The sequence below is a fragment of the Cucurbita pepo genome, chromosome LG01 (assembly GCF_002806865.2).
Source record: "Cucurbita pepo subsp. pepo cultivar mu-cu-16 chromosome LG01, ASM280686v2, whole genome shotgun sequence".
Taxonomy (NCBI): Eukaryota; Viridiplantae; Streptophyta; class Magnoliopsida; order Cucurbitales; family Cucurbitaceae; genus Cucurbita; species Cucurbita pepo.
The window spans coordinates 16,414,123-16,426,604 of NC_036638.1; the positions used below are offsets into that span (position 1 = coordinate 16,414,123).

Genomic DNA, 12,482 nt, shown 5'->3' on the forward strand with positions numbered 1-12,482 from the left:
ATACATAAGAATGACATGGTGTATAAAAATTTAAAAGTTCGACCAAGTACATGCTAATTATTATTGAGGTATGCTCGTTTTAGACGTACACTTATTAGCTTACTAATTCATATTAATTAGCATATCTAGAGACAAACTAGGCCATATAAAAGTAATTAAAACACTAATGAAGCTTAGCGTACACCATAAACCATGATCCTATTTTCCTTTTCTGAATCGGCTGAATACTACACTTAGAGCTGCAGTAGTCTACCTAATGAAACTAATGGAAGAAACTAACTCGACTTGCTCGATTTCGACAATAATTATTACATACCGATTGCTTAGATTTGCTCCTTCCTCGTAATATGGTCGAAAAATACACCTTCTCGCAACTAAAAATGGCCTTGGTTGCTAGCTAGACTGAACCATTTTGAGATGTGAGTTCTCTATCTAATGTGAGTTTGTCGGTCTCGAAGAAGGCCGAATGGAGAGCCCGAACGCATTGCTCTGCTTCGCTGTCGTTTACGATCAATGAGATGTTGACCTGTCCAGAGGATAGCACAATTGATCATTGTGAACATACAAATACTTTCAAAACAGAACAGCAATTTCTTATTTGGTCTAGTCACTAGATCACAACGATATCTTTTATGTGTGTATAGTCGACGTATTACGGACTACTCCTTATGCTCGAAGTTTATTCCACTAATCTTATACGGAGACTTCACGAGCAGAGTTCTAGGAGACTAAAAAATTATTTTCGATAAGTTTCTTACATAATTCTTCAATTCAGAACTTGAGTATCTATGCACCTTTAACTATTCTCAACTATTATCATGGAAAAAGTATTTGACTCAACACATTTTGTTACCAAAGAAATTTGTAGGATAATAAATCATAGATAAGTGATCAGCATGACTTAAACTCATTTCCTCTAAGCTCTTTATATAATTTACGTTGTCTCATGAACTAGACCAACCCATAGTAATGACGGTAATATATTAAGTTCTTACAGTCAAGGCCACCTCGAGGTAATCACGACGATATTTCAAATATGAACTCTAATGCGACACCCTAAGATGCACTTCTTTGATGGATAAGTGATTGCATGCATAAGAATGCATTTTCTATTTGAAGTATAAAGAGAAGAAGAAACCTTAGAAGCACCCTGGGATATCATTTGAACATTTACACCATTGGTACGAAGAACGCGAAATGCCTGCCAAAAAGTTGTGCATTAGAAACAAGCAACAATGATGCTTGAAAACCTCAACATCAGGTCGATTACTTAAGAGAATTCTTCTTCGGAAATTGGATAAAATCCATAAACATTCAACCGAGAAGAACAAGGTCAAAAGGCCAGTTTGATGAACAAAAAGGCCAAAAATAAAACGTTTTAAAAAATTTAGGCTATGATTTTAAATATGATTCAAATGAAGGGGCTAGAAGATGAGCATAAATTTTAAGTGCATGTGATCAATCAGTGGGGTAACTAGATGCAGCACCTTTTCCAGTATCAGTGATGACCTTTGAACATTTCCAATGAGTGAAATGATTGATCTATGCTGAAGCAGTTTCACAAAAGCAATTTTCTCAAGTTCTTCCACTACGTGGTCAAGCTCCTGCCAATTGGATATAATATAAAATCAGCTGAGCAAGGTCTGCTGAAATTCTGATTGTTGAACATAAATGACAAATGGGGAGTAAAGTAACAAGACTAGCTTAATAAATATTCATACAACACATGTTACTGTGTTTTACAAAGGACAAAAAGTCTCTCAATCACCTTCATGCAAGATGAACAAAAAGACATTGTTCGAGTGAAGTGACAACTAACATACACATAAACAAATAAATAAAGTTATATATAACAAAAATTTTAAGAAAACAGAGCCCCATAATGTGTAACCATTAAATATGAAAACGCAAAACTTGAAATATGTAAAAACATACAATACAATAGTTTCATAGTTCTAAACCAAAATTAGAAAATATAGTAGATTAGTTAACAAGAATAATTAATTTAAATTAAATAAATAAAAAGTAAAAACTTGAAATAAAGTTATAGATAACAATAATTTTAAGAAAACAGAGGCCCATAAGTGTTAACATTAAATATGAATACGTAAAACTTGAAATATGTAAAAACATACAATACAATAGTTTCGTAGTTCTAAACTAAAATTTAGAATATATAGGTTCATACGCTTGCCTGCTGTATGAGCTCTCTGCTCCAAAGCTTCGATGGATCCAAGGTCAGAGATAAACTGACTTCACTGGTAGCAACCACATCAACTGATATGCCCAAATCTTCAAAGATTGCAAACACCTGTATTTAAAAGAAGAGGGAAAAAAAAGATATCAATGAAAAATAGCAATAATTCAGGGCACTGGGAAAAGAAATGATCATCTCCATACCCTGGCAAGAAAACCGAACTGACCGAGCATGCGAGTGCTAACGATATCCAACATGGTTACATTGCGTTTCAAAACAATGCTTGTTAGTAATGCCTGTGATTGAGAATATGAAAAGTTACAGCTAGTTTCAAGTCTTCTATACAGCTTTAGTTCTTTTTCAAGAAATCTAAGTAGTACAAACCTTGCTCATATCTCTGCTTCGGGTGATGAGAGTACCTGGAGCTTGAGGATTGTACGAATTTTTCACCCGAACGGGAATATCACCCTCCCGAGCTGGTCGCATTGATTGTGGATGCAGGACCTACAAAGAAAAGAAAAAGAAAAGGGTGAACCAAAAGGAGACCAAGGTGGTGATCAGCCAACAACTTATACACATCGGATAATCAAACAATAGAAAGTAATAAATTTCATGACAATAATATACACCAATCGAAGCCTTCGTTGTCCATTAATTCTTATCTATGTAAAAGCCCATTAATTCTTATCTATGTAAAAGCCTCTGAAAAGTGCAAATTACAGTATGAGGAATGGTTGGAGTAGAATTAAGTATTACCTGAGCACCAAAATAAGCAAGTTCAGCTGCCTCGTCAAAAGTCAAAAAGGGAACAGGTTCTGCACCTTTATGTATGTTAGGGTCACATGTCAAAACACCATCAACATCTTTCCAGACCTGCAAGGCACAAACTTAATTTAATATCTATAACTTTGAAAAGAAAGGGAAAAAAAATAGAAGCATTCTTCTAAACGAATGATAAAAATTTAACTCAAAACAAGAAACTGCATTTCCAAAATTTATGTAAGAATATGCTGCAACCTGAATCTCTCGCAATCCAAGTGCTTTGCCTAGGGTAGTAGCAGTCAAGTCACTACCACCCCTTCCCAACGTAGTCACTGCACATGATCTCCAGCCCTTAAATTGAAGAAGAAAAACGATTGCATTAAAAAAAAATTCTAGAAAAGAATAAGTCTCATGATTGCATTATCCTCAAGACTATAAAAGATCCAATCCTTCAAAACATACAGACAATAAAGTAAAATGGTTCATTTAAACACCTTTCCGAGGAAACCAGTAACAATAGGAATAGCAGGATCAGAAATCCAATCACCAAGTAGCCTTTTTGCAACAGCAGGATAGGTTGCTTCCAAAATGTCAGCATTTGTGAAGTCATCTGTGGTGATGAATCCTATTTCAAATGCATCATACTACAAGAGCAGACATTACAAAAAATTGTCATCGTAAATAATGATTGATTAAAGAATACTGGAAAGCTCTTTTTTTCTTTTCTTTTCTTTTCTTTTCTTTTTTTTTTTTTTTTTTTTTTTTTTTTTTTTTTTTTTTTTTNATCAATGAGTGTTCGGGCTAGCTTACCCTCATTCAACTCTTCTGATGATGGAAACCACAATAAAATTTCAGAAAGCATATTAAGTTTTGAAGGTGAAAAGGGAAATAATAGTCTTCTATATGAGATTTGGAGTTCCTTTTTTTTTTAAACCTTTTAGAATAGGGGGTATACTGAAAGACATCTTAATTTCTTGGATAATTTCTCCTTCAGGAAGGAGTCTGGTCTGATTCTAAATGGTCAACCCATAACTGTTTGCTCTATTTAAGAATTTGTCTTCCCAGTTCTTTTGTTTTCTTTTTTTATCCTAAAATTTCAGCAAAAATTGCTTGTTTAGGCTTCATGATTGTGGCTCACTCTAACGTGCCAATTATGCACAAAAAGACCCCTACTTTTTCCCAAGAGAAAGTGATAACTTCAGTAGGGTTTGGATTACTAACGGAAAAATGATAATAAACCAATACCTAAACTTTGGTAATCCAATACCTACTGGAAATACTTCAACTAAAAGGTAAATACTTTATTTTTTCTGTTAGTTTATACCCAACACTAAAGGTTAAAAGTACATGGAAGTACTTGAACTATTTTTGAGTTATAGAAAGGGCTGGACGTGTCAAATATATTCAATATTAGAAAGAACAGAAGCATACTTGACGGCTTTTGACACCAATCCTACTTAAATATGCAGCAAAAATCCTTGTGGACATGCACTCCCCAAAGGAAACTAAGTAATCTCTTGTTCGAAGGGTCAATTCTTTCATCATAGCAATTCCCTTCAGAAGTTCCTCCAATTCATCAAGGTGATCTGCAACGTAATTATAAATAAATAAATAAAATAATTAATTAAGATCATAAAGTTATTGCTGTAACATCTAAAAGTATAAATTTCATACTATTCACAATGCCATTTTATGATTTATGGTTCCAATATCCATAGGAAACGAATCAGTAGGAACTGCAATAGACTGTTCACAAGGGAACATGCAAAGGGGATATAAATTCAAGCCATTAGATGAAGATCCCCCCTTCTAACGTAAAGGTATTTTACATTATCATGCTCGCATATTCCAACATACTCCAAGGCCAGACGAATATCAAAAAAGTACCGTATGCAAATATTTAAACAAGGCAGACCAATCAAGAAATACTACCGAGCTAAACTTAACACTTAGAAAACTTCATCACTATCACTTCAACAGGAAAATTCTAGATACCGCTGTGCTGATGGGCCTCTGATTATGAAGGTGTATATACATGTAAGCCAGTAAGGAGGGGTGTGGGTATGGGAGAATGATTGCATGTGAAAATTGTGTGGAGCCCAAGTATATTGTTAGTTAAACTGGGCAGTAGGGAGAACGAGTATATAGTTAGTCATTAGATTGTAGGACAACAAAACAACTACATGCTAGATTAGAAAGCTCCAGATAAACCACAATCTGTGCATCTTAATTCAAGGTGCTCTTGAAAACTCTCAACAAGCATAAAAGCAAGTTGAACAACTACTTTGTCATTTTATAAATATTGATTTTTCTTTCAGATGCAGAGAACTGCTAGCTGATGCTCTGCAATGTGTATTAACTCAATAACTTATCAATAAGATCCTCAGTAGATTCAATATTTACATACCAAGAATATGAAAGAAGAAATAATCTGCCCATTCCCATGCTCAACATTAAGTTGTTTATGTCATTCTTCTTGCCTATATCTAATTGGAAAAGAAAATAGAATATTCCAAGTTCCTAAGGACTATTACCTTTGTATTTTTCAATACTCTCTACTTTCTCACATGGGTCCCCACCAACCTAAAATTTATTCTAATTTCTGAGAATAACCGACAGAATCGATAAGAAGTGTCAAGCTGGAGGAAAAAATGATAGGCAGCAAGAACATGAACTATTTAACTAACAGGCTTCAGGATCGAAAGAGAGCTTACTTGCAACAACAGACCTGTCTACACCAAGCTCATCTGCAGTCCTATAAACATGACAACGCCCTGTGAGGACGATATACGAGATTATTCAGAAGGGGATTAAAGAACTCAAATTTCTTACTTCAGATGCAAATATCTTATGAATTGCAACTCCTCAAGATCTGATGCATTATTAACGCCACAGCTAACAGCCTTTTCTCCAGCCTATAAATTAGCAGAGAGTTCCTATCAACCATGATGGATATGTATTGAACGAAAATACTTCCTTCTTCAAAAAGCAAAAAAGAGGAGAGAAATTGGGTAATAAACTGCGTACCAGCAAAAGTTTGTTGGTTGTCTTTCCCATGGCCGAGAGAACAATGACTGGCCTCTCTTCAGGGAAACTGCGTATAAGTTCAGCAACTTCCCTCATTCTCTCTGCAGAAGCCACTGATGAGCCACCAAACTTCATGACACATGTAAACTGTTGCTCAGTTTCACCAGAACTTCTAAACTCAGTCACTTTTTTATCAATTACATCTGCAAGCCTCCCCTCGCATCTGACTGTCGAACGCACACGTCTACAGGATAATCGTTTGCTATTTGTGTACAATCCAGCACTTTGCGCAATGGATGACACAAAATGAAGCTGCTGAGATGATAAAGGTTGGCAACGCAGTGTTCTACTCGAAGAGGCAGAGCAAAAAGTTACGCCTCCAAGAAGATTCAAAGCGCCTTCCATTAGTTATTTCGACGAATAATGCAACCACGATAATTGAATCCAAATATCCGAAAACCTTGAATAAAACTCTTATTCGATTCAAATGCTTCAAAACTGCCGCTCGATCTACACAATCCACAAAAGAAAACAGTCAGTTCGATAAATGTCTGCAACCACAAAACTCAACCAGAATCCATTAACAGCCACTTCAACTCTCATTTCGCCTCCATTCTCAATACGAACTCAGTAAATAAACGAAATAAATGCATACCAATATGGAAACAAAATAACTCAATAATTTCTCAATAAAACCAAACAAATCACTCCATTATCCTTCAGAACAACAAAAAACCTCCATGCGTAATGCTCCAACACCAAAAAATTAAGAACTGTACCTCAAAGAACGAGCTCAAAAGATTGAGTTGCGGAAATTCTTCCGATAAACAGAAACCAAAATTTAAAACTGCAGAATGAAGGAGCTTCTCGTATTCCCTCAGAAAAAATGCTCGGAGCTATCCAGTTCACGGCTCCGAAATCTGAAGGGAATGCGAGAACGCAAAACCAGGAAGAATCAAGAGAAAAACGACAGAGGAAGCCAGTGGGCGGCGTCCCGTTACAATGTGACGAATCAGAGTGTTTGTTCTTCGGGATGGAGCAGACCATAGATTAGCTTAAAAAGCCTAAAAAGGTAATTTGTCAGTCAAAAAGTGAACCTAAATATAATTAAATTTATGTGTTTCTTAATAGTATTATTCCAATTTTTCATAATTCAAAAATTAAAAATTACAATTTTTTAATTTTTCACTAAAATTTTAAATTTTTAAAAAATATTGCATTAATAACTAAAATTAAATATTTTAAGCTTTATATAATAATCTATGTTAGACGGTATGAACTGCGGACGACTCTCCTGTGGTTCCATTCCTTCTTACTTGACTTCTGCGGCAACCCAACCCGAATGGGAAGAAGAAAGAGGGTCAGCAGCGGTCCACTTTGTACATTTGCTGAGGCAGACCCTTTGTATAGGGCATTTTCGAAAAGGGAAGGGAACAACTCACCGAAAGAGGCTGGCAGTAGGAATGAAGGAGGCGGGAAGCTACCGCTTCTAGAATGTTTGCTGAGGCAAACCCTTTGTATAGGGCATTTTCAAAAAGGGAAGGGAACAACTTACTGAAAGAGGCTAGCATAGGAATGAAGGAGGCGGGAAGCTACCGCTTCTAGAATGCAAGCAACTCCTTTCCTTTACAGCGTACCCCGTGAAATAANTCCCATGAAATAAGAACAAAAGGAACACGACTCTCCACAATGGTATGATATTGTCCAATTTGAGCATAAGCTCTCGTGGCTTTGCTTTGGGCTTCTCCAAAAGGCCTCATACTAATAGATAGTGTATTCTTTGATTATAAACACATGATCATTCCCTAAATTAGCGGATGTGAGACTTTCATCCTCCAACATAATTCATTAAACTGACTCGACCAAAAAAATGTTAACCTGCGCCCGACCCAAAAATTTCACCCAATCCAACATTTTATGATTTGGGTTTAATAATATGGGTTGGTCGAGTGTTTGGGTTATACGAGCACCTCTATTTTTAACGAGTATGTATAATATGCCGGCTCCATAAAGGTAAGTAATGTTAAAGAGCGGCCTTGAAAGAGCCGAGATTATTTTTCTAAATTCACTTTTGTCAAATCTAAACTCACTCCCATCTCGAAATTAACTCGTTCGTGCCAAAAAAAAACACTTCACAAACAATCACTATTTTTAAAAATATTATCGAACATGTTATTTCCGAGCATAACTCAATTCGTTAAGGTATACATCTTCCAATCAGATCTAAAAAATTATTAAAATAATATTTTAAATCTTAGTTATCGTTAAACGATATGCTCGTTTACTATTAACTTTTTATAAACACCTCCACGATATTTTTATTGACGTATATAAAAAATAAAATAAAAAATTTAGGAAATGAGAATAATAATAAATTGTAAGTTAATTAATTGTGAAATATTTAATGCAAAAATTCCAACTACGAACATTTATTTCCTATGGTTTATGAGCCACTCATTAGTAAAGAGGATAGTGACGTGTGTTTTTGTTGGTAGCAACAAAATAATTATTATAATTAAATTTGTTTAAATATTATTTTCTTAATATTTTTATTTATTTTAATTGTCGATTTTATTTTCTCCACTAAAATGATAATTAATTAAAAAATCATTTTTATTCTTTAAAAATATGCCCATTAAAATAAACCTTGCTATATTATTATTATTATTATTATTTATTTTCTTTTTCTTTATTTTTCTTATTTTTAAAATTATTCCTATCATATAATCATTTTGTTTCTCTCTAATTTTTATTTATTTATTTATATAATTAATTTTAGTCTCTTCTCATCCTTTTATTATTCGTTTTTCTTATTTTTCATATTTTCCAGGTAGATAATTTCGTTTATGTTACGTATAATTTTAATTTTTTTCAATTATTTTTATTGTTTGGTTAATAAATTATAAGATAATCTCATTTAAAATAATATATGATATTTAATTTTAAAATATAACACGTGTACAATTTTATTAAAATCATTTACTTAAAAATAATTATTAATATGGTAGGTTGTTTATAATATACTTAAAAATAATAATTATTATTTTTAAATAATTTTACTTAATAAAAACAAACTAATTAAGAATAATTAAGTGTTGGAAATTAATTAATACAATAAAATTGTTAAGAAGTAATTATTTATTATTTATTTATATTAAATTTTAATAGTATTTTTATGCCGGGTTAATTTTTTCCTATTTCTTTTCTAGAAGTAACTTCACTGTATTTCTTGGTGTCAAAATAGGTTAAGACAGAGAATCTATTCTCTTTAAAAAAAAAAATCTTCGAGATGTTTATACCGTAGTAATATTTTTTGTTTCTCTCTTCATTTTTCGGATTCCTATCTAATGACCCGGGACGTAATCCGGGACGTGAAGAATAAAACAAATGATTTTTTTCTTTTTAAAAATTGAAAATTAGGCGAGTTAACTAAACCGACTTGAAAATAAGATTACAATGGAATCAGACTTTTAAGATTATTATAAATATTAAAAAAGTAAATGTTTGTGACTAATGTTAGTGAAGTATTGTGACTCGTTACTATATAATATTTGAATTTTTTGAGATTTTAGTTATTAATGTAACATGTATTATGAATAAGTATAATATTTTTAAAATAATATTGTAAAAAAAAAAAAACTAGGACCTTACTTAACTCAACCGAAAAATAGAAGGTCCAAGTCCGGTGGTAAATTGATTGTTGGAGTCACAGATCCAATCAACTGAAATTTTGAGGATTGTTCCGACCCAACCAAAAAATAGGAGGTCAAGTTGGGTTGTATACTCAATTTGAATTACTCGGGTCACTAATCAAACTATCTCGAAATTTTGAGCTAGACGGTTAGTTTTTTTCGACCGAAATCAACCCGTACAAACTGAGATTAATAGTTTTAAACTAATTAAAAAAAATATTATGAGTTTATAAATAAAAAATATTATTACGAGCCATTTTTTAAAAATTAAAAGATAAAACCACAAAAATTTAAACTCAAATTTTGTTGAGATTGGAAAATTGACGGTGGATATGGGTCCTGTCACGAAACGAAAATGACAGGACTGGGTAGAATAGGATTTTGAGGTCAGTGGCATGATTTGTAATTTATGTGAACAATTTGGTTAATTTGTCAAAACATTGCCTGTCGTTTTGCAACAAAAACGTTTCTTTACTCTAAAAAATAAGAATATATTTCTTTTACTCTAAACAAAAATAATTAAAAAAAATAAAAATAATAATTAATGTTAAAATTTTCCCAACAAAAAAACTATGTAAATATAATTTCCATTTTATTTTTTGGTTTCAATTATTAAAAACGTTTTTTTATAATATATATTATTCTAAATTATATTTATTTAAATATAATTTACTTTTTTAAATCACTGAAAAACTCTTAAAACGTTGATTATATATTGATAATATATATTATTCTAAATTAATTATTTTATTAATACACTTATTTAAATCATTCATTAATTAGTGAGAAAATGGAAGATATGTACAGAGATTTTAGAATCTTTTATTTAATAATTTTAATATATATAAAAAATGAAAAAACAAAAAGAATAAATATAGATCGGAAGNAAAAACAAAAAAAAAAAAAAAAAAAAAAAAAAAAAAAGGAATGACAAAAAGAAAAGTAAAAAATTCTTAAGCTTGTTTAAATAATATAAAATAAAATATATTATATCTTAAAATAGCAAATAAGTCATATTTGGAAAATTCCAAAAGTCTCTCATTTTTTATTTTTTTTAATTAATCTCTTCATTTTTTAAATAATTTTCCCAAACTTTTAACGTCTTTATATATATATATATATATATATATATTCCAAACTATGTTTTCTCTCTTTTATTTATTAAAAATAAATTTTATGTTATAATTTATCATTTAAACGTAATTTTAAATATAGCAAAAATGATTTTAACCATTTTAAAATTATTTAATATTTTAATATTTTATTTTATACTATATTACAATTAAAATTTTCATTTTTTATATGCTTGCTTAAATTTCATTATTCTATTATTTAAAAAATAGTTATAGAAAAATTTTATTTTATTCCAAAAAAAAAAAAAAAAACATTTTCCCCAAATTATTATTTAAATGACTTTTGTTTATTTATTTATTTATTTTTATTCACCTTTATAACTGAATATATATTTTTTATTAAACAAACCATTCACTAAAAGAAAAGTCAAAAGATTCATTAAGATTTGACTTTGTGTAAAAAGGTCAAAGAATAAAAGAATATTTTTTAAAATAAAAATAAAATAATAATCGACCATAAAAGGAACCCCACGTCTTGGATATAATAATAATAATAAATATTTTTTAAATATAAATAAATAAATTCTGGAGGACAAATAATGTGATTATTAAAATATTAGATTTTTTTACAAAATTAAAATAATTTATTTAATTTACACAAAAATATTATTCAGGTCCCATTAGGGCATACGTGGCATTTCGTCGCATTCAGGGATTTACGAGGCCACTTGATTTTAATTAATCAATGAATATTTATTTATGTTTTTTTTAGACCACAAAATAATAATAGTAATAATAATAATAATAATTTTCGTTATTTGATTTTTTTGGAATTTAAAAAATATATAATTATTAGCTTTAATTATTCTTTTATTTACGTGAATATTTATGGATGTTGATATTTTATTGATATCGGTCTCGACCTCAATATTTTCGGGCAAAGGACAATCGAAAGGCTTTGTCTCTAAGTATTATTATTTTATAATTCTTTGTTATCTATCCACAAATCTTTTTCTTTTATCTTCGGGCCGAAAACGACATGAGAAGGAATAATATTTTGAATATGATTTATGAAATTTTTTATTCGACAAAAAAAAAGTTTGAAAGCGAACGTTCTTATCAGATAACGTTACGATAGTACTCTGTATTTATTTGATATGTTATCAAAATTCATAACGTGCTTGTAAATTCTGTATAGGTTTTTGGCCAAAAAATAGAGATCTCACCTGAGAATGATGACTTAAAAAGGTTTGAGAAGACGTGTTCGAAATCCGACATCGAAAAGAACAAAAATAAGTATTCGAGATTAAACTGAAACGATTTGTAATTTAAATTTAGTGTATTGTTTAAAACGTTTAACATGTTAAAATTAATCGATAAAATAATATTGAAGATGTCATTAGTTATAAGTATTTTGTATTTTAATTCATGAAAGTTTTGATATGCAATTTTTATAAATATTTCAAAATAAGTTTTAAAAGTTAAGTTTATAATTTATGAACAAAGGACTATGATGAAAGTCTCACATTGGCTAATTTTAGGGAATGATCATGAGTTTATAATCAAACAATACTCTCTCTATTGGTAAGAGACCTTTTGGGGAAGTAGGTATGAGGCCTTTTGGGTATGCTCAAAATGAACAATATCATACAATTGTGGAGAGTCGTGTTTGTCTAACATGATATCAGAGTCATGCCCTAAACTTAGTCGTGTAAATAGATTGGTAAATCC

At 30.8% G+C, this 12,482-nt stretch overlaps 1 protein-coding gene across 2 annotated transcripts; it reads right to left on the reverse strand.

Moving 5' to 3' along the window:
- Position 1: 1 nt before the first annotated feature.
- LOC111808020 (aspartokinase 2, chloroplastic-like) lies at positions 2-7,023 on the reverse strand. Of its 2 annotated transcripts, none has more exons than XM_023693784.1 (14): positions 6,766-7,023; positions 5,987-6,496; positions 5,792-5,874; positions 5,674-5,714; positions 4,391-4,545; positions 3,454-3,603; positions 3,215-3,310; positions 2,954-3,070; positions 2,582-2,701; positions 2,401-2,493; positions 2,189-2,311; positions 1,488-1,604; positions 1,139-1,201; positions 2-526 (listed from the first exon to the last, which is right to left on the reverse strand). In XM_023693784.1, the coding sequence occupies exons 2-14, from the start codon at positions 6,389-6,391 to the stop codon at positions 398-400; spliced, it is 1,692 nt and encodes a 563-aa protein (XP_023549552.1). In that variant the 5' UTR covers positions 6,392-6,496; positions 6,766-7,023; the 3' UTR covers positions 2-397. The 2 variants fall into 2 exon arrangements, with proteins under 2 accessions (XP_023549552.1, XP_023549560.1); XM_023693792.1 differs by having other exon boundaries at positions 2,195-2,311; positions 6,766-7,022.
- Between the last annotated feature and the right edge of the window lie 5,459 nt (positions 7,024-12,482).